Source organism: Eptesicus fuscus, chromosome 10, assembly GCF_027574615.1.
Source record: "Eptesicus fuscus isolate TK198812 chromosome 10, DD_ASM_mEF_20220401, whole genome shotgun sequence".
Classification (NCBI taxonomy): Eukaryota; Metazoa; Chordata; class Mammalia; order Chiroptera; family Vespertilionidae; genus Eptesicus; species Eptesicus fuscus.
Window position 1 is genome coordinate 62,215,823 of NC_072482.1, and position 21,721 is coordinate 62,237,543.

At 48.3% G+C, this 21,721-nt stretch overlaps 1 protein-coding gene across 2 annotated transcripts in view; it reads right to left on the minus strand.

Annotated features, from left to right (window-relative positions):
• The window catches only part of TRAF3IP2 (TRAF3 interacting protein 2), a 41,311-nt gene extending 20,691 nt beyond the window's left edge, over positions 1 to 20,620 (minus strand). The window contains exons 1-2 of one of the 2 annotated variants that reach the window (XM_008159196.3): positions 20,428 to 20,620; positions 7,639 to 8,475 (exon numbers count right to left, since the gene is read on the minus strand). In XM_008159196.3, the coding sequence (XP_008157418.2) occupies positions 7,639 to 8,467 (829 nt within the window). In that variant the 5' untranslated portion in view covers positions 8,468 to 8,475; positions 20,428 to 20,620. The remainder of the gene's footprint in view (positions 1 to 7,638; positions 8,476 to 20,427) is intronic. The other variant, XM_054721758.1, reaches the window with a different exon arrangement.
• Between the last annotated feature and the right edge of the window lie 1,101 nt (positions 20,621 to 21,721).

The window sequence follows — 21,721 nt, forward strand, 5'->3', positions numbered from 1 at the left end:
GTTAAAGGGTCTACCCCAGCCTCCAGCTGATAAAGGAGACCATGATTTGAGGGCATCTCTAAGAATGGGGAGATGGGACTACAGAGACCCCCGTGTTCTAGGACAAGATACACTCTGCAGGTTTTGCTTTTGCAGCTTCCCTGGGGCGGGTCAGATATATTCCAGGGGTCCAGGTGGCCAGTTGGAGTTTTAGGCCAGCAGGGAGGTCACGACTGCTGCCCCTTTCCCCAGCTAGAAAAAGCACCCCTGCCAGCAGGCCACCAGGCAGAAGCCAGCCCTGCTTGTAGATGAATCTGGCACGAATGGACCATTTACAAAACCAGCTGTAGGTACAACCAGGCTGTCCAGAGATCCCACGGCACTTAAAATCCACCCTGCACAATCCGATCCCCGTCCTTCTTGGTCGTATCTCCTATGCTGCTCTCACACGCTCACCAAGCCCCAACTACCACCGTGGCCATCTTTCTTCATCCTGAACACCCCAACCGTGTCCCCGCCTTTGGGCCCTTGAGTTGGCATCCTCTCTGCCCAGAATGTTTTTGCCTTATATCTTTACGGATCAACTTCTTGTCATTCAGGGCTCAGAGGCTCAGATATCACCCCTTCACCCAGTTGCCCTACCCTACCCCCACCCATTTTACTTTCTCCATAGCCCTTAGCATGTACATAAGCATGATTGTTGTCAACTTCTTGTCTGCCTTCCCTCCTAGCATCCTGTGAAAGCATGGACTGTGTCTGTTTGCCATCATGTCTCCAAGCACAGTGCAGGCACCAAGGGATGCTCAATAAATGAATGAAGGCTGAGCAGTTACAAAGCCAACTCCACACACACACACACACACACGCACACACACTCACTAAAAGAAGCCATCCACACGCTGCCTGCTAGGTCTTGGGTAATCTAGATCAGCGGTCGCCAACCGGTGGTCTGCAGACCACTGGTGGTCCATGAGGTCCGAAAGGTTGGTGACCACTGATCTATTTCACTCTCATTAGATGTCCTTTTTTTTTTTTTTAGTGTCTCTCTCTCTGAAAGTAGGAAGAAGAAAGACAAGGTACAAGAAGAAAAACTGCCAGGCTGGCGTGGATCAGTGGTTGAGCGTTGACCTATGAACCAGGAGGTCACGGTTTGATTCCTTAGTCAGGGCACATGCCCGGGTTGTGGGCTCGATCCCCAGTGTGGGGTGTGCAGGAAGCAGCCGATCAATGATTCTCTCTCATCACTGATGTTTCTATTTCTCTCTTCCTCTCCCTTCCTCTCTGAAGTCAATAAAAACATTAAAAAGAAAAAGAAGAGAAACTTTGTTGGTGGGCTTGAACATTTTTAATATTTGAAATAATGTTTGCTTCCAATATCCATTAATAAGTGGCTAATGATGTTTTATTTGCTTTAAAAGGACTACCCAGCTCTAATCATAGGGCTTGTTTCTTTTCCAGAAGGCGGATGTTAGTGCTGTTAATCAAAAGCCTTTGAATCCAGGTCATATGATCTCTTAACAGATTATTTCCCGCACAACACGTTTTTGTCTCATAGCAACAAATCTTATCATTAAAATCACCAAGGCATGTGGGCTAAGTGTTTGATTAGCTGTAACTTTCATTTCTGAAATGGCCACCTACAGTAAAAACTTAAACTGGTTTATGTGAGCAGACAAAATGATCCACCTCATCTAGTTTTTAAATTAGGGTACTGACAGGACAGTCCTTCATGCTGTCCCTTGATTATTTAAAACAAAGAAACACTGAATTATCAGAGAGAACAGCAAATACAAGCTTTCCCTCTTGTAAGTGGAATTTGGTTTTGTCTGGCATTTGGCTGGTTGTGTAGGAAAGTTGCTAAATAAAAACTATGCTTAGTAGATAGATGAATATCTTTCATTGCTCGAATTTTGATAATATTGTTTTACTATTTTGACGGAGGCTTACTAGTTGAGGTGGGTACCATGTATATAACAACGGCTAACATTTATTGAGTACTTGATACATGCCAAGCACTGTTCTAAGTTCTTTGTTCAGGATTACAGAGTTCAATTTTCTGTTTTCCTAATGAAGTTTAACTTAGAATCAAATCCAAATTCCTTACGATGGCCCTTGCATCCATCATTGTCTAGCATATCAAGTCTCTCCCTGCTCACGCCGCTGCAGCCCTGCTTTTGGTACCTTACCAAGCTCCTACTTCCTTGACCTTCTCATCCTTTAGGTTTCAACTCAAATGTGTCCTTCTCAAAAAAAAAAATTCTCCTCCTGGCCACCCTGTCTATTAATGTCTCTTCTAACACCTGGTTATTTCCTTCATAGCACTTACACTTATTTTATTTGCTGATTTCTATTAATCTACCCAGTAGACTGTGGAAGACAAGCCCATGTGTTGTAGTTACCCATGTACACTCAGTGCCTTGCGGTGTACTTGGCAAATATTCGTTGAATAAATTAGTAAGTGAATGGACAAGTTCTGATTCCAAATCCCAAGGACCTCCCTCCATTCCGCCCCTCTCCCATGAGACAATTAGAGATGGCCTTTTCAAGGCTTGGTATCACAGGGGCTCTCTCATGCTGAGGTCTCGCTCGTTTCCCCAGGAATTAGGGAGCAGGTTTCTTTTTGTTCATTCGACAAATATTTATTGATGTTCTATGGCTAGACACTCGGTGAGCACAGATAAATGAGATACAGTTCCCTTAAGTAGCTCAAACCAAGTAGAGTGAGAAAGAAAATCTGTGTGTCTGTAGGTGTCTGTTTTGAAACACAAACCCACACTTGTTAGTGTGTGAGGAGAGGCGTGCAAGTCGGCAGCCACCTACATGGTAGACTTAAGAATAACTGCCCCAAAATATCTCCCCCACTAACTTGCCGCCCACCCCCCCACCCCACCCCCCGTCTAAAATTTCACCAAGAGAGTTTATTCTGTGGGAGATGAAGCATAGAAGGTGGTGGGTGGTGTGACAGACAAATGATTTGTTAGCATGGCAACGCCTCGATTCTGAGGCAGTCTTAATCACAACACACGCTACAAATCCTACAATCATAACCGGGTGCCCAGAATGGTGGGTTATTTGTCCATCTTATGACCCTCTTGGTCTGAGTACACACGGTCTTCACGTTCCTGGGTTTTCACCACTTGGAATTTTTAAGCCAAAACCTAATGAGGTTTTCCACTTATTAGACAAAGCATTCAACATTTTTCTTCCTTATTAAGAATGGATTAGAAGAGTTTACGAGAGAGAAAGTAAAATCTGATTTTCAAGTTGTCAAAAACATCATGATATAATGCAGGTTCGCCAGGAAGCAAGAGAGCCAACATAAACTGTTACAGGAACGCTCACAGCTATGAGCAGCTGTGGCTCCTGGAGGGCAGCTCCTTTCTTGATCATTTCTTCCATCTGGCTTGTCTTTTCCTTACTTTTGTGTGTGCGTGCATTCTAACAGGCAAATAATCACTTTTTGGGGGCCCACGTGAGCAGTAGTAGGCATGTGTCCACAGTCTTATCTTATTCGGTCTCCTTGGTAGGGAAAGCAAGAATTTTATAGTAAAATAAAGCCTCTTTAGATTTAATACATTCTTTTTTTTCTACTTTATTTGTATTACGGGTTTCATCTGATTGCACAGTCATGATCTCTATTCTGGCGACCTTCCCTGGAAGGACTCTCAGGCCGCCATCTCCAAAGGGGGGTGGGGAGGGGTGGAGAGACAGGCTTATTTCCACTTCTCCACTTGCTTTGAAAACTTTTTTTTTTTTTTTTAACATGAAAGGGGAGACCGGTAGCCATTTTTGCTTTAACTTGCAAAGGCTAAGATATGCCATTTGCGTGGCGATCATTATTTATTTATATTTTCATTAACGGAGGAGGAAGTAATGCTCTTCTAAAGCCGAGTAGAACCACGTAGCCATGGTTTCCAACTGCACAAGCATCCCTTAGGTGAACAGCTCCTTTGAAGTGGTTTTGCTGGCAATTAAGTGCAGTTACAGCCCCGACATGAAACTAAGCATTGTACACATGCTTCGAATACTTAAAATCTGTACCAGCAAAGGGGATCTGGAAGTCGAGGAGCTCTCTGCAGAGCTGTGCTGCAGGATTTTAATTTAAATAACAGTAACTGAGCTGCTAGTTATTCAGGGCTTACCATAAGCCAGCCACTTTCCTAGTATCTTTAATACATTATCTCATTTAACACTCACAGCCACCTGGCGGGAAGCCCTGGCTCTGGGGGTCTCATAAAATATTCTGGGCTTGCATTGCCCCAAGGAAAAACCCTAAGCCCTGGGTGTCTTTGACCCTCTTCCCCATGATTCAAGGCCTATGCAGGGTGGATCAGGGTGAGCCTGTCTGTACACTCTCATTTCCCCTTACTTTTCTCTTTTCTCTCTTTTACTTATTGTTAATTATAAAAGTAATACTTGCTATAACAAATGTAACAAAAGTACATGAAGTTGGAAGGAAAATCTCCCCCTCTCTTCGTAATTCCCTGTTCCCTTCTCCTATGATCACTGTTAACGGTTGGGGCCAGATTTTTTAGTATGCAGTTTTTAAACACATACAGTTTTAAAAAATAACTTGTATAGAATCTACACTGCATGCTTTTCCACTTAGTCTTTTTTTAAAAATGTCAGAATGTGTATTTTACTCTGTAATAGGAGCCTCCTAGTCCACTGTATGTTCGACACAGATTACTTATATTCCCCTTATTGACAGGCATTTTCGTTTTTATTTTTACTCTCATGCAACAGGCTTTACTAACCATCCTTGAGCATGCATTTTTACCTGCTTGCTCAGTGCTTCTGTAGGTTCCCACAGTGAGACTGCTGGGCCAGAGAGGAAGCACATTTAACTTTTGTTAAATCGCAGGACTGCCTTCTGGAACATTGTACCAATTACACTCCTACCAAGAGCAGGTGGGAGTGTTCCCTTCTCCAAAACCCACTAACACTGGATGGTGGTCAAAGTTTTTGAATTTTGTACGCCTAATTAGGGAAAAGGTATCTTTAACATTTTTGCACATATAAACTGTCCTTAAACTTAGCAATGGTAAGCTTGGTTTCATATGCTTAATGGCCGTTGGTATATTTTCTGTGAATTGTTCCCCTTTCCTGTCAATATTCTCTCCTCTCTGCCTTTCATCACCTCTCTTCACTCCCAGGATCCTCGGTGTCCCCTTCCTCCCTCCCCTTCAATAGATGGAAATAATGCAGAAAGCAAAGGGAAGGGACCTGATGAAAGAAATCAGGTCAGGAGGTACCGGAGGCTAAAAGTGTTCCCAGTCAGGAGTGTCTGTGTTTTAAAAGAGCCTGCCCAGGGTGAGCAATGCTCACCTCCAAAGACTGGATTGCTTATGGTGCCACTTTAGGCTTCATCAGGAAAAATGTTTTCAACTAGTAAGATCTTCCTGGGACCCTCATATGATAATAAATCAATGCTTTCTTTGTCTATCATCATATCCTGTTAGTAGATAAAAGCACCTGCTTGGGGCTTAGTATCCCAAATCCCTGGACGATGTATTCACACATCTACACATTCATCTAAGGAATTCGTCAGAAATGCAGGTAACAACTTAACGTACATAATGTTTGTCATGTCATGGCTTATTGGATAAAAAACTGGAAACTATTTAAAATGTCCAACAATGGAGAATAAAACAATTTGGTAGATCCAGCTGATGAAATACTACACAGCATTTTAAAATGATGTTAAAAGTAGTGCACTAAATGTCATTGGCAACTAGTTTGAGTTTACATTTAATGTGTAAACAAAGAAAAAAGAAACAGAAGTAAATATGTCAAAGAACCCAGTGAGGAATTATATTTGGGTGATGGAGATATGAACTGAATTTTCGGGCATATTTTCATTTTGAGAGTGAATAAATATTACTGTCATGATCAGAAAAATGATCTTTACATGCAGATAATAAATGTTTTTTAAAAAGTAGTTTGTGGTATTATTCTCACAAAGTATCCCCTTTAAACTTGGAAATCATTGAGAAATAAATGCAACCCTGACCCTGTCAAAGTTCATTTTTCTTACTTAAGGAACCCCAGCCACCACACTCATCTGATTACTGGGTACTCGAAGCAGGAAGTGGTGTCCAAGGCTCCCGGTCAGGTGACTTCCCAACATCCAACCCTCTGGGTCTCAGTTTTAGGCCTCAGAGGCTCTTCCTCCTCAAGCCCTGCTCTTTTCACATCTCTTGGCCTTATTCTGGAACTCCTGTTCATACTCACCTGCTTCTCCTGTTAAATTCCTCTACTTCCTTCCTTTAAAAAAATCATTAATTGCTGTATTGTTCCATTCACTTTAGGAACCTTTACTAAGTGTACATGTATAATACATAGACTCGGATTGGTTACAGCATTTGTAATTATTTCTATGATTTATTTTAAAGCTAGGTGTCAGGCCTTTGGACAGACTCTTCTTATATCACTTGAATTGCCTTTTGTACAGTGTTTATTTGCTAAGAAAAGTATCGTATCTCAGAGCCCCGTGCTTGATCTGTAAAGCCCTATCTTTATTTTCCAGTGGCCTTGGTGGAGATTTAATACCAAGGACTTTGATGAACCTTCCATCTCAGTCTGAGATTTTATCACTTTCAGAGATGCTTAATGCACTGATACATATTATTCACTTATTCAGAAATAACTTATTGAGAATTTAGGATATGCTAGTCACTGTGTTAAATGCTGGGGAATTATAGATTGAAAATACATCTTTATTGATGTGCAAAAGCTTGCATTTTGGAAAGAGAGATAGAGAGACTGGTTATTAGAGCCCTGACAGGCAGAAACGAAGGCAACAGAGAGCCCGAAGGAGGGACTGGTCTAGGGAGGTTTCCAGAGGGAACACTTGAGCGAAGTCTTAAGAGATGTACATGGTGATGGTCGTATAACTCTGTAAATAGACTACAATTCATTGAATTGTACACTTAAAAAGGTGAACTTTACGGTATGTAAATTAGATGTGAATAAAGCTGTTAAAGAAAAAGGAGAATAGAGCTGGGTCACATGCACAAGAAGGGCAAGAACATCCTGGACAGAGCAAGGAGCACAGGCAATGGGATGTGAAACAGCTAGACAAGTCAGGGGCTGCGTCCTGGGGTGTGGCTAGAAGGTAGGGTAGAGGCAGATGGCTCAGGCCTCCAAGGGGATTCAAGCAGCAGCATCACAGGAGCAATCTGATCTCCATGTCATGGCATGAATCCAAAGTCTCAGTGACATTCTGGCACCTTCTGGTTTTTTTCACTAAAGGCCCCTTTCTCTGCCAAATCTAAGATAGGGAGGAAGCATGCAGAGAGGGAAGACTCCGGATGCCCAAGAATTAGGGCAACAAGTACCTTTTGTAGAAGTCCATTAGTTCATCTCCTGCCTCTAGGCCGGTTTCAGTTAAATTAACTACACAGAGGAATCTTTTCTGTCCTTAAAGGTACCGAGAGACGCCGGTTCCAAGTGGGACAGGTTTGGGGCTAAGATAAAGCATTCTTTCGAAGCCTCTTGCATATCCAACCACACACAGACAGCCCTCCAGGAAGCGAAATGCCCTCCCTGCATCCTGCCTGACCTGTCTGCTGATCTGTGGACACGAGGCACTGACCTGGGGCCCTCGTTACTTCGTTGCCCAGCCCAGAAGGTCCAGGGGAGGGAAATCTCACTTACATGGCACCTGGTGAACGGGACCTCCCGGACGCTGGTACTGATGGTTCCACGGAGCGCGCGGGGAAAGGTGGGGAGGCAGCATCTGTGCACACGCTGGGGGCCTCTGAGGTTCAAACGGACGATACTCCCTGGACCTGAGAGGTCTGGGGAGGTCCTGGGGGTCGCACATGGAAGTGAGGGGCAGGGGCCTTTCCAGCTGCCTGATGCCCAGGACGTCCTGGGGCTGGGAATTGTACCCCGTGTCTATGGTAGGCAGGTCTGGGGCCGCTCGGTGCCTGTGGGGCTGGGGCCGTTGCACCATCTCCTGGCTGTTGCTTGAGGAGTCTGCTAAGGCATTGGGTACATTTGGGTCCGATTTGCCTGAGCCATGGCCAGTGTCAGGAGAAGCTGCTGAGAGCGCAGACCCCAGCCACTGATGACGCTTTTCCCTAAATGAAAACGGGTGCTCTGGGGAGAAGGCACCAACCACAGCCTCGGGCTGAGGCTCGCCGGCCGCAGAGGAGTCCGAGGGCAGATCTTTGCCCGGGTCCGGATGTCTCCTCCAGAAGCTGTCTTCACTCTCCTCCAGGACTTTGGTGCGCAGGCAGGTGATCTGCCGGGACACAGGTCGCCGGTGGTTTACAAGATGCAGGCGAGGGGGAGCCTGAGAAAAGTCTTCCGAGGAATGGTGAGGGGTTTGGGGCGCAGACGAGCCGTTGGGTGCCATGTTCCTTACGTTTGGAGCAAAGGGGTCTGATGCCTCTTGCAGGGAATATTCTGGGATGGGGTTCAGTAGCGGACTTGGGTATGGTTCTGATTCATCAACCTCCACAGGAATGCTTCGGCTCATGGTAGTTTCTGAAACGAGAGAGAACATGCCGCAGCCTAAGGAGACGGATCCCTTTTTGGAGTGCCTACTTCACGGCCTGAAGGGACCTCGCTGAGGGGATGGTTTAGATTAACAGGAGTGTGACACCAACTGCTGGCAGAGCCCCAGTCACACAGAGTTGTTTACTGACCCTGCAGGCAAAGGCACTCGTACTTATTAAGATATTTTTATCTGGAAGGCGATTCAACGCATGTGACTGGACCGTCATGTGGCAGACAGCGCAAGGGGAAGACACAGATGAACGTCAAAGGCCAAGGATCGAGGAAGGAGAGCTGAATCCTGGTGCGGCCGCTTCGTGTGCGCTTGCGGGTGTTTGAAACGTGTGGAGGGAACTCGGGGCACTGCTACCCTGTGGTCTTTGAGGATGGAACTAAGTTGAGAAGGGATGTGAGAGGGAGAGTTTTTATTGCCTAACAATAAAAAATAATAATAATTTTTTTGAAAGCCTGTGTTTAAAAGCACTGACGGAAAGGTCATAGTGACATTTTCCACTTCGGCTGTTTAGCGGATTTACTTTCCTCGGGCCCTGTGCCTGCCTGGAAGCCAGCGGACCACCCGGGCTGTGCCGGGCAGGCCAGAGTTGGCTAAACGAGCCTTCAGTCCACGGGCCATGCAGCCCACAGCCCAGGGGACACAGGTTTTCCCTGGAGAAACAGCTCTTCATCAGCATAACGGAAGGAGAAAGACAATTAGCCCCCCCTTACCGGCTGCGATGCGGCCCCCCTGTGCCTAGGCTGCAGGGGAAGGGAGGCAGCGGGGCAGTGACAGGAGGTCTGTAGGTGGCTCCGGAGCAGGTGTCGTGGGAGGGAAGGAGAGAGAAAAACAACAAATCTCAGCGGTTCGCTCGATGCAGGCCTTGCACAGGGGGGACTTCGAACACCATGCAGGGAAAGGGGCGGTGCCGGCAGGGTGGGCTTTGGAATTCCTGTTTTGAATCCGTGTACCATTTCAACTGCAAACATTTACCGAGGGCTCCCCGTGCCTAAAGCCACGATGTACACCAACTATTGTTCTAAGACAGATTTTGAAAAATACGAATCTGCCTTCTCCGGAGCCCTGTATCCAACCCCACGGCAACAGGACAGCACGCGCTTTAAAATGCTCCCCCTCGGACAGAGGTGGCCCAGCACCTTCCTCCCACAGGGGTCTTCCCTGCCTGTAGGAAGCCGCCTCCGCCGGCTTCTCCACGGAGGGCCAGATGCACGCTAGCACTTCTCCGTACCCGCACTCGGTAACGTACCCATCTGCTGCCAACCACCTCTGACCTGTTTCCCGGCACAGCCGAAAACGCCCGCCTCTCATTCCGGGCCGGCCCTCCCTCCTGCCTCGGTTTCCACGTTCCTACTGTCCCCTTTCCAGGCTGCTCCCTAGGCTGTGTGAGTCCCTGCCCCCTGGGCTCTGCAGAAAAGAGACCTCATCGCCCACATTGATTAGGAACCCACCCAAAGCACACACATTGCAGCTGGTTTTCCTTTCTTTCTCACAATTTTCCTACAGCTATGAAACTGGAGGTGCCATCCAACGTGCTCTTCGGCGGGTCAGGAAACACGAGCATTTTCTGCAGGGCTGGCTGAGTGCTGTGTAGCCTCCTGCTGGCACCTGTGGGCGCACAGCCGGATGGGAGGGCACAGAGGCATCGAGCGAGCCAACCAGCAAGAGGACAGGATTCTGGCAGCCCTTTCTTGCTACTCGGTTCTCTCTCATCACCCACACTTCAGGTACCACTGTGGATGACCTCCCTGGGTTTTCAAGTGTGAAAACCTTAGAAGTGCTTCCCTAAACAACAACAAAAGCTGCAAATTCTGCTCTTCTAGCTGAGGAGCTGCTGGGGAGTTGGAGGGAGCCAATAAAAAAAGGTGTCGAGTGCCGACATCTCACAGAACTGGAAATCTGAGGCCCAGCTTACCGTGGGGATTCTACAGTTAAAACTGATCTGAAATAAACAAAGGGGCCCTCAGAGGGGGGGGGGGGGGGTAATCACCTGGCATGGTAATGAGCAGCCGCCCAGTAAAACTATGGGATTAACAATCCTTAAAAAAAAAAAAAAGGACCCTGATGTTTTAAACATATCCCTATCTAATACCCAAACAGCAAATAATTAGTGAAACCTGTTATGTGTCCAACTCTATGCTGGGTGTCCTCCTTAGGCATACACTTAATTAATTTTTTATTTTTTTTTTACAATAGGTAATGCCTATTCAAGAGTACAAATGGGTATGGAGCAAAAGAGACTCAAAATTATTTCTAGAGACGTATAAAACATTTCCCTACCTTCAAGTTGCTTGTGATCCAGACCAAGAGACAAAACGAATAACAGGAAACCAAAGGCCCTACCCCAGGGCCTTTGTGCTTGTTCCTGCTTCTCAGAACACTCTTCCCCCACCTATCTGCATGGCCTTCTTTCTCTCCCCTTCAGGCCTTTCCTCGCTGTCACTCTTCGTGAGGCCTCCCTGGTTGTACTCTCTAAATTTTCCACACGCCCCTTTCACTCTCCTCCCTGCTGTACTGTCCTCTCTAGCAGTTATCCTCATCATATATACTACAAGGTGTGTATTATAAATACAAGTGTCTAATACATTCTTTGTTTGTCACCACCCCCCCCAAATTTAAAGTTCACACTTTAAAAGTGTGATTTTTGACTGCTCTATTCACGGCTATATTCTCAGTACCTAGAACTGCACCTGGCACACAGTAGGTGCTCAATAAATATTTGTTGAGTGAGTCAATGATTGATGCCCGTTTTGAAGAGGTGACAGACCCATGTAGCTGGCAGCATCAGGAACAGTGAGAATGTCAGGCTCCATAGAGGCAGCAGTGGGTATTGGGTGGACCAAGTCCTCAGGGCTTGTTAAATTATGCCACGTGGGTACCCTTCCCGCTTCCTCGCTTTCTTTCTCTCTACTATTTTATTAAGTGCCCACTCAGTGTCAGGCCCCAAGGTGGGCCTGGGCCATGCCTAAGAGGTCCCACCCACGGGCAGAGCTGATCACAATAGCTCTTACGGAATAAAGGTGACTCCACCACCCAGTGTGGCAGGAATATGTGACCGCAAGCCAGCTGGTTTGGTCATGTCTCCCTCAGAGCTTCGCCCAGAACAGCAGAGGGTGGGGCAGGCCTGCACCTACCAGGTGGGTGCCTCGCAGCCCTGGACCCTCCTGAGGGTGTCACAGAGAACAATTACACAAAAATGCCACATCAGAGGACCCTGGCGGAGTAACGGGTTGTGTTGTGGTTCCAGCTCTTGGCAGTTTTATTTGTTGGTCTTTAATGTCAATATTGTAAAAAGACTACATAGTAAAAAAAAAAGTCCCTCAGTACATCACCACTTCTAACCATTTCCATTTTCCCCCTGTTTCATTCCAGGACTTCTCCATATGATGCCCACATGGTGGTAACCGTGCAAGGCCTGTGCTCCAGTCCCCAGCTAACAAGGGTGACACTTGGATTACAGGGAAGCCCCTGTCTTCTAGCTAGGACCTAGAAGAAGGCTCTGACCCTGAGGGGGACAGGAGACCTGCCAGCCAGGACCCCATGAGCCCCCATGCTGGTATCACCCCGACACGAATGCCGAGCTCCGAAGCCTGGGAGACGCTGAGCCTGTCGGGGCTGGAGACACGCTTGCCTCACCGCGGCAAATCCCTGCGGGAAGGGAGAGACTGGAGGTGGGCGGGAGCCCGAGGGGGCTTCCAGTTCAGATCCTCTTTCTGAGCACAGCACAGGGGCCCCGGCCACACCCCCAGATGCTGAGATGGGGCCGGGGCTCCTGTGTATTTTTGTTTGAGTCCCACTGGGAAGAAGGTTCTTTCATACTTTGCCAAGGGGAGTGTAACCTGTACAATTTGGCAGTAACCAGCTGCCCTTTGACCTAGTCATTTCGCTTCTAAGAATTTCCTCTCCGGTGATATGTGAAATGAAGTCCTGTGAAATGAAGCGGCCGTGAGGATAGGCGATGCAGCAGTGTGCAGAGCAGCAAAGAGTAGAAACAAGCCACATGCCCAAAAAGGGTCTGATGTTTTAAACTGTGGTCCAGCTGTACAATGAACACTGTGTCTTTTCAAAAAGACTGAGAAAGTGCTGTGTGAACTGGTGTGGAACTGTCTCCAAGATTTACTGTGAAGTTAAAAAAGCGAAGAGCTGGAGGCAGAGGATGCTCCCCTTTGTACCCTCTGAGCTGTATGTGCACACACCACCCCGTCAGAAACCCGCACAGCGGTCGCCTCTGAACAGGACCTGGATGACTGGGAACAGGGGCCTGAGGGGGTCTTGCTTTTCAGAGCATTTTATACCTTTTAAATTTTGTACCAAGTGTCTATGCATCTACTTAAAGGATTAAAAAAGAGAGAGAGAAAAAAGAAGCTCTACTAGTGATTCTGATGTTCACAAAGATTAGAACGGGTGGGAATGAGGCCCTGCTGAGACCACCCAGGAGAGGGAGAGCATGTCCCGGGTGGGAATGGGGTGGGCACAAGCTAGGAACGCAGGCCAGTCCCAAGTACACACAACTAGGCTGAAACAGTGTGTGGCCAGCCTGGTTCTGACTCTCTCTGAGCTGACACGAGAGACACTATCTTCCTTCTCTGGAACCCACTGCTCTTTGGGCTGTGAGCTGTGGTTCTAGCTCTTGGATTCTGACCCCACCTTTCTGCAAATCCCTCTGCCCGTTTTCTCTGCCCAGGTATCTCTCTGTGGCTTCCTTTCGGCCTCGGGCCTGGGACCTTCCTCTTAGCTCCTCTACTCTGCCCTGGATTTGCAGATAAGATCTTACCCCAGATGGCAGCCGATTTAACATCCCATGTGACAATGCTCCCTGGTGTCCCCGTCATAGAATTTTCCATTCCCTCCCTTCCTCCCTCCCTCCCTCTCCCATTCTCTCAAAGCCCCTGAGCTGCCTCCAACTGTTCCCAGCACCCGTTTTCTCCTTCAGGACACCCTGACTTAAATTATATTCATTTTTGAAACGGAGCCTCTTAGTCTTCACAACACGACCTTTCTGATCTCACAGTTCATCGAAAAGCTTCTTTCCTCGCATCCTCCCCACCCCCTTTCTGCATGCCCACCAGTCCCGCTTGGCCCGTGTGGGAAACAAGCCGTGCACATTCACAGTTAGCCGTGCCTGCTGTCTTCCAGATGGGCTTGCCCTGAGTCAACACATGGTTCTAGAATGTGGGGAAATATGTGTATTTCAGCGCACAGGCCCCAGAGTCAACCCCCCTAGGTTTAAACTATTTCTCTGCCAGCTGCATGGTTAAACGTGTGAACTTGAGAAAATTACTTAACTTCTCTGGGCCTCATTTTTCTCCTCTGTCAAATGGGGAAACTAGCAACACCTGCTCCCTAGGCGTTTGTGAGGTTAGAAGAAGATGTAAATGAAGTGCTGACTGCAGGGCCTGGACCATATCAAGCTCTCAAAAAATAAAAAGTTATTTTGTTATTATTTTTACAACACTTTCACAGCCACCCTATTTGATAGGTACTATTGCCAGCCACATTTTACAGATGGGGAAACTGAGGCACGGGGAGGTTTAGTAACTTTCCTAAGGTCACATGGCCAGCAAAATTATTATTTTGGTCTGGAAACTCTTTCTACACTATGTTCACTGGTTTTACACCTGGATGCTAACAATCTATATATATAAAAGGCTAAGTGACCTTCAGTCCGACTGTCCAACTGCCCGACTGACTGACTGGCCGGTACATATGACATGCACTGGCAATCCTATCTTAAAAAAAAAAAAAAAAAGCTAATATGCAAATTAACCGTCACTCCATCACAAATATGGCGGCGCCCATAGCCACAAGATGGCGGCATCCCGTCTCCTCAGCTCCGCTGGCATCCCCCAGTCCTGGGGGGGCGGCCACTGAGAGTGGGCAGTGTGAGCGGCCTGGCGGAATGCCTGGCGGAATGCTTGCTTTGTCGCCACGGCGACGAGGCAACTGTTCCACCCCGGCCACGGGGAGGGACACTGGGCAGTGGGCGCGGAGCAACTGAGGCCTCTGGGGGATAGGGGGGCTGGCCCGCAGCCTCCATGGCTGAGCACAGGCCCAGAGAGGAGACGGCGGGCCCACCTCCCGTGGAAGCAGCACAGCTCCTGGCGGCGTGCTGCGGTTCCCGCCGGCTCCCGCGGAAGCGGCAGGCCTACTGCGCGTGATATCATGCGATGGGCTACTAGTAGCATATAAACATGATGTCTGGAGATGTATCTTTTTTAACTAATACATATTTCGGGCACATCTGATACATATCTCCCCTGGTCCTTAAAACAAGTTGGATTATGGGTGGTGTACTTGGTATCACTTTACCATCCTATGCCACAGACAGGAACCCATTAAGCAGCTTTCCTAGTCAAAGCTGAATCCAGCCTATACATCTCCTAACTCTTCTCATCAAAGTCATATACATTGGGGCTTTTCTCTTAGGGTCCAGATAGTGAACAGTTCATGCTTTGTGGACCGTATATGTCTCATACTCTGCCTTTGAGGGTTTGTTTGTTTTTAAACAGCCCTCTGAAAATATGAAAACAATTTTTAGTAAGACTTTAGTTAGTACATAAAGGACCATGGGCCACTTTTGGCCTGAGGGTTGTAGTTTACCAAACTCTGATATAGACTAGGCTATTAAATCAAAATACACACCTAGCGTAATGGATATACTTAAGAAACCTTACGCTTTGTTAGTCATAATTGCTTCTATTCATTGGATATTTACTATGCACCAAATACTGTTGCAAGTGTTTTACACGTATTGACTTATTTCACCCTCACAGCCACCCTATTTGGTAGGCGCTATTGTCAGCCCCATTTTACAGATGGGGAAACTGAGGCCCAAGGAGGTTAAGTAACTTTCCTAAGGTCACATGGCCAGCAAGTAGCAGAGACAGGATTCAAATGCAAGCAGTTCAGCACCAGAGCCTGTGCACTTAACCATGTTCTCATTTGGAAGCATCACTTTATGCAGCTATTTGGCGGGGAGGAAGGGGGCAGGGGCGCTTCTGAAATGGACGTGTTTTAGCACCACTCACCCTGAAGGTGAGGTGTGGATACAGGCACCCGTGCTACAACGAATCGCCGGGCTGCAAACCTGGGGTGGCTTTCCCTCAGGCCGTGACAATAGAGGGTATGGATGAGACTGCACAGGCATCTTGATTGGAGAAAAGCACTTGATTGGATCTCATTAAATTTTAATCATAAACTGAATTCAAAATAAATTGAAAACTGGTTGACAGAGCACAAACAAAGGGTGATGATAAATGGTGATGCATCCAGAGAGGGGGTATCTTCCAGGGGATGCCTCTGAGGCAAGGACGGATGGGACTTAATGAAGGTGTTATGTCCCCGGAAGAAGACAAATAGCAGAGCAAGAAACAGAGGAAGGGCAGCCGTGAGCTGCCTGAGTAATTAATAAACCACGTCACCAGCTCCAAACAATCAAGGCTTGCGGCTGTTCACCAGCTGCTCGGATTTTTTTTAAAGCTTTCTTTGGGTCAACAATAGGGTCAAAGAGCATGAATATTTCAGGTGGACTTTAAAAATAAATATATAAGTTTATAGCTAGGAGGATCCTCGGATCCAGTTACAAATACTTTTAATTACAGACACTCCAGGTCTTACTTCATTCCCAAGGGAGTAGTTTTTTTATGTCTAAAAGTCATGGATTTTTTAAAAAAAATTTAAACTCGTTGATGTTCTTTGTTTACTGTCCAAATGCATGCAAACTTTCATGACATCGGCTTGCTTAGTGGAAGTTGGTTTAGAGTGAACTGTTTGGCTCAGGGACAAATTCCAGTGAATAAATACTTCCAAGTTTACTTGCAGAATTTCCCAGACAGAACAGTTCTTCCACTTGGTTTGCCAGAGGATTAGAAGCAGTGGTGAGCCCTGGAGACCAGGAAACATTTACTGGCCCTTGTTCAGACCCTGCGCAGGACGACTCAGCGTCAGGCTGAGGGCAGCGCAGCGTGACCAGGCCTGATTTGAAGAAGTCCGCTCTGGAACTCCCCTGAGCTGTTAGACAAGGAGGCGATGGGCTAATGGGCACGGGCTGTCTACGCCACGTTGGACCCTGGTAATAAACATTTAGAGAACAACCTCGAAACAGCCCAGGGGGGTGTTTATTTGTTTGTTTCAGATAAGACTTCTCTACCCACACATCTGTGATTTTTAATTCAGTCCAGGACCCAGAGTGAAGAAGAAGGGGCAGAAGGGAAAAATCAGGAGAGAAAGAGGAAGGGATGAGAAGGAAGAAAGGAGAACAGAAGAGAAGAGAAACAAGGAAAGTGGAGAAACCTTGAAGGACATTTGTAAAAATTTACCCTTTGTTGGTGTAGGAGACATTTTTAAAAATACATATTTTATTGATTTTAGAGAGAGAGGTAGAAACATCAATGATGAGAGAGAATCATTGATTGGCTGCCTCCTGCATGCCCCCTACTGGGGATCGAGCCGGAAACCCAGGCATGTGTCCCCAGCTGGAATCGAACCTGGGACCCTTCAGTCCAAAGGCGGGCGCTCTATCCATTGAGCCAAACCAGCCAGGGCTGTAGGAGACATTTAACTTGCGATTTTTATGTATTTGTGGGTGTGAGAAGTGGCAGTTGGAAGGAAAGGAAAAAGCGAATCCAGGTAAGTGTTAGAGGTCAGCTGGTAAGCCAGGACGAGTCTGAGCAGACATCACAGAGGGGGAGCGAATTCAGGGACCGAGGGAGCCCTGGTGACCCTGGGAGGGGAAGAAGGAAAAACACCTGAAACCTGAGCACAGGAAAACCGCGAGGGGAGGAGAGCCAAGTTTCCTTCACCCACGGAGGAGCTGCTGAGACCCCAGCCGGCCAGGTCTGTGGATTGGAAGGGAGGAGGAGGGAGACAGGAGGGCTGGGGGCCTCGTCAGTCCCAAATAGCTTGATTTCAGCTGCCTTATCAGGGAACCCAGCCAAACCGGCACAGCTCAAAGGGTCACAGGGGATAGAGCCCACTCACCTCCCCTGGCCAGTTTCTAACTTCTGGTCTCCTGGAAGGTCTGTGTACACATCTGCGTGCACACACACACACACACACACACACACACACACACATGTGTACACACACACACACACACACACAGGCACAGAGCAAGCCGAGCACTCAGACACAGAAGCACATGTGGCGGAGCAGGAGGCCTGCTGGGCCAGAGACACAAAGAATGTCAGAGGGAGAAAGGACAGCCTGGGTTTCAGGAACTAAAAATACCTCGGTGACAATTCCCGGGGAAGAAATGAGAGAGGCCCACGGTGGGGGCTTCTCGATTCCCATCCTCAGATGCTTTTGCACCAAAGACTGCAGGATTGTTTTGATAAGGAAATGTGATCAAACATTAGGGGTCATTGCATGGGATCTGAAAGGAATTTCAAGCGTCAAGTGCCTCACTGGTGTTCTTTGCTGCATCAGTTGTCTCCAACTCATGCCATGTTTTTAAAGACCAATCTAAAATTGCCCGCAGCAGAAAAATGATTTGAATTCAAGATATTTCTGAGATCTTCGATTCTATGATGTGCAAAAACACCTAGCTTTCATTCAGACAAACTACCCACCTACTCTACCTTTCCGAGTGCCTGTTAAAGAAAGCCTGCCAACAGGACTGCCTTCTCCTCTTCCTTTTATTTTCAATGAATTTAATTTCTCATTTTTATTTATTTTAAAGTTGATTTAAGAGAGAGAGAGAAACATCATTGGCTGCCTGCCGCACACACCCAGGTATGTGCCTTGACCGGAACCGCCACCACCTTTTGGTGCACAGGACGAAGCTCCAACCAACGGAGCCACCTTGGCCAGGGACCCTTTCACTTTCAGGGCATTTTAAAGTCACCAACTCCTTAATCCTGAGAGAAGCAGGCTTTGCACCCTCCAGAAGTGAGTGTCCCTGAGTTAAGAGCCTTTTCCTGGACAAGTTGGTTCACTGCCCAGACTTCACGTCTGGTCAGCCCGCCCCACGCAATGAGCACAGCAGCCACGCACGGTCCAGCTCCTCAGGCTCCCCGCTGCCTGCCTTGGAGCTGCAACGCCGGATTAGGAATAACTGTGGGTGGTCTCCCTGGATCAAAACGAGCCTGGCGGCCGAACAACAGTTAGCCTGATTTCGGATAATGGAGCATCATTACTTGAAAATAAAATCGGTCACTGGTCACAAGGGGAACATCTGGCAATTCCTGACCTCTCATCCCAGGGGGATAGGGAGAGCCATTTAAAAGCATGACGAGGACTATACCGGGGCCTGGATATTCCACAGAAACGGTTGAGCAATACCAGAAGCCCTGAGTCAGCCATCCCAGTCAGCCACGGCCTGTCAGAACTGGTCTGACAGAGTCACTGCCCAAAAGAAACAGTAACGACAACAAAAAGGAGTGGTTTGGAAAAGGGTAAGGATTCTGTGGGTCCTGTCATAGTCATCACCCTTACATGGCATCAGGATGTGCTTGTAGCTTCCTTTCTGCTCCCAGGAGGGGCCCCCCACACAGTGACTGGCCTGGCCGGGAGTGGTTCCCAGCAACGCAGCCTGGGGAGCCAGGCCCCTCGGCCAGCTCTCTGGCCTGCCTCGACTCTGGGCTGGTGCACAGGACAGCTCTTCCTGCGTAACCCGAATGGGATATAACTAATTCCAGAAATCCCCTGCTTTCTTCTATGGAGCTAGAGCCAGTATTACTGCCTCGATTCCAGGCAGCCCTCCCGCAGAGCCCTGTGGCTGCCCGGCTTTCTCAAAGCCTTACACCCAGACCAGACCACGGGTTTGCCTTCTGCCTTGAGAGCAGATGAACGACACAGAAATAAAAGCAGCTTGTGTGGAAGGATCCTGAGCACCCAGGAGCTGTTTGATAGTATCACGGGGGCCAGGGGGTCGGAAAGGATTAAGGAACATCCTTTCCCTCCAGGGACGAACCATCTAGCAGCAGGAGGTAAAAATTAATATATTTGAAGAAGCTGTAAACAAGGCTTCTAAGACCACCCATCACGGCTCCTCCCCTGTGGGATCCCCATTACCCTAGTTTTATTTTATTAGAAAGGAATTTAGACAAAATCATGTTAGTTCACCACCACCACCCCTCAGCCCCACACATTTTATTGATGAAGAAATCCAGGCCTAGGGAGACCAAAGTGAATTGCCCAAGACTCAGCGCCAGCAAGAAGCGGAGGAGAACTTGGAACCAAGTTTTTTTTTTTTTTTTGTCCTCTTTTGGTTATTATTCATTATTTGCTTTCTTTTTTTTCTTTCCTGCTCATTTAAAAATAACCCCTTATTCTACGAGACCGTCTTACACTTACAAGACACAAGGAGCTTGGTTACCTTCTAAGATAAAGCAATAGCATTTCCTGCTGTTTTTCCCTGAAGGCTCGGTCCAGGGCCAGCAGATGTCTGGGTTGTTGGAGGGGAGGAGGGCGGGGGAGAGGGGCTGGGGGGCGGCCCAGGGCCAGCACGGGGCTGAGCTGCATCTCAGGCCCCAGAATGGAGCGCTCCTGTCTCCCCTGCGTGACCCAGGGATCCAGAGCCCTTGGGCGTTCCCCTCCCACCTCGGCCACCGACGCCTCCCGGGGCTGGAAGCCAACGACGGAGTCTCCGCCAGCCCGGCTCTCCCCGGAGGAGGGGGGCTTGCATTCCGCATCGAAACTTGTGGGGACGCGAAGTGCTCCCACAAATGGTGCGCGGGCAGCTTCGAACTGCCGGTGTGAGTGCCTCCACCCCCAGGCCCCATGTCCCCGGGCCGCCCGGAACGCTAACCCGTCCCCCTTTCCCGGCGGAGACGCCGCTGTCATCTTCTCCAAGAACCAGTGGACGGCGGGGAGCGGGGGGCGGGGGAAGGAAGGAAGGCGGCCCGCTGCGGGACAGGAGGTCGCGGGCGTTCGGGAAGGGGCCCGCGGGAAGGAGCCAGGCCCGGCAGGCGACCTGTCTGAACACTCACCTGGGGACCGCGGCGGGCAGACCGGCCGCAGGTGGTCGCGCTCTCCTCCCCGGGTCCCGCACCTGGGTGCTCCCGCCGCCGCCGCCGCCGCCCTCCCGGCCCAGGTAAGCGGCGGAACCGGCTCCGAAGCAGGAAGTGGACGTGTATGCAAATTTCTACCGGGGCTAGGAAGCCTCCGCTCGCAGATCTCCCTGTGGGCAGTGAATCAACAGCCGAGGAGTCACTTTATTTCTTAAAACAGAAACCTCCTTCATTCACCAGAAAAGGCCACCGACCAATTAGGCTGCAAGGTTGCCGCCACCACCCAGCTAAGGATCTGCCGCGGATGTCCGGCAGCCCGGGCCTCTGGCAGCACCCCAGCCTGAGAGGTGCCTGGGGAGGGGGCTGAACTTGGGGTGAAGGTGGGTTATCCATTAGCCACTCCAGAGAGGAGACTGGGGACATAGGGGAGGAGTATAAGGCAAGGGCTTCTTGACATTTCTAACTGCTTGCAACATCATCATTGCTTACCCCAATCCCTGCAAGCTCGGGCATGTGCATATACCCATATACACATGTACACATACACACACACACACACACACACACACCCCAATCACACCCACTCTGCCCCAGTGACAGGCATGAAAAAATGACTACTTTTTTTTTTTTTATGCTCAGAGGACACGTTTTCACTGATTTTAGAGAGAGAGGAAAAGAGAGAGAGAGAAACATCAATGTGAGAGAAAAACATTATTCAGTTGCCTCCTGTACACACTCCGATGGGGGAATCAAAACTGCAACGTAGGTTTATGCCCTAACTGGGAATCGAACCCCAAACCTTGTGGTGTACAGGATGACCCTCCAACCAACTGAACCACCTGGCCCAGGAGAAAAAAATGACTACTTTTAAGAAAACACAGCCCTGCCTGGGTAGCTCAGTTGGTTAGAGTGTTGTCCCGATTCGCAAAAGTTACAGGTTCTATACTGGCTCAGGACACTTACAAGAATTAACCAATGAATGCATAAATAAGTGGAACAACAAATTGATTTCTCTCTCACTCCTTTCCTCTCTCTCTAAAATCAATCCATAAATAACTCTCCACCACACACACACGTGTGTGTGCATTTTTCATGACCTCAACTTTATTTTTTCCTTCTCCTATTTAACCAATAGCCTACAGAATTTATTGCCGAAGTTGATGCTGGAGACAAGATGACCAGGGCAGCGGTGTGTGGTGAAAACTGCGGAGCTGGAGTCTCAGAATCAGAGGGATTGGGTGTGAGCTCAGTTATGGCACTGGCCAGCTGGGCC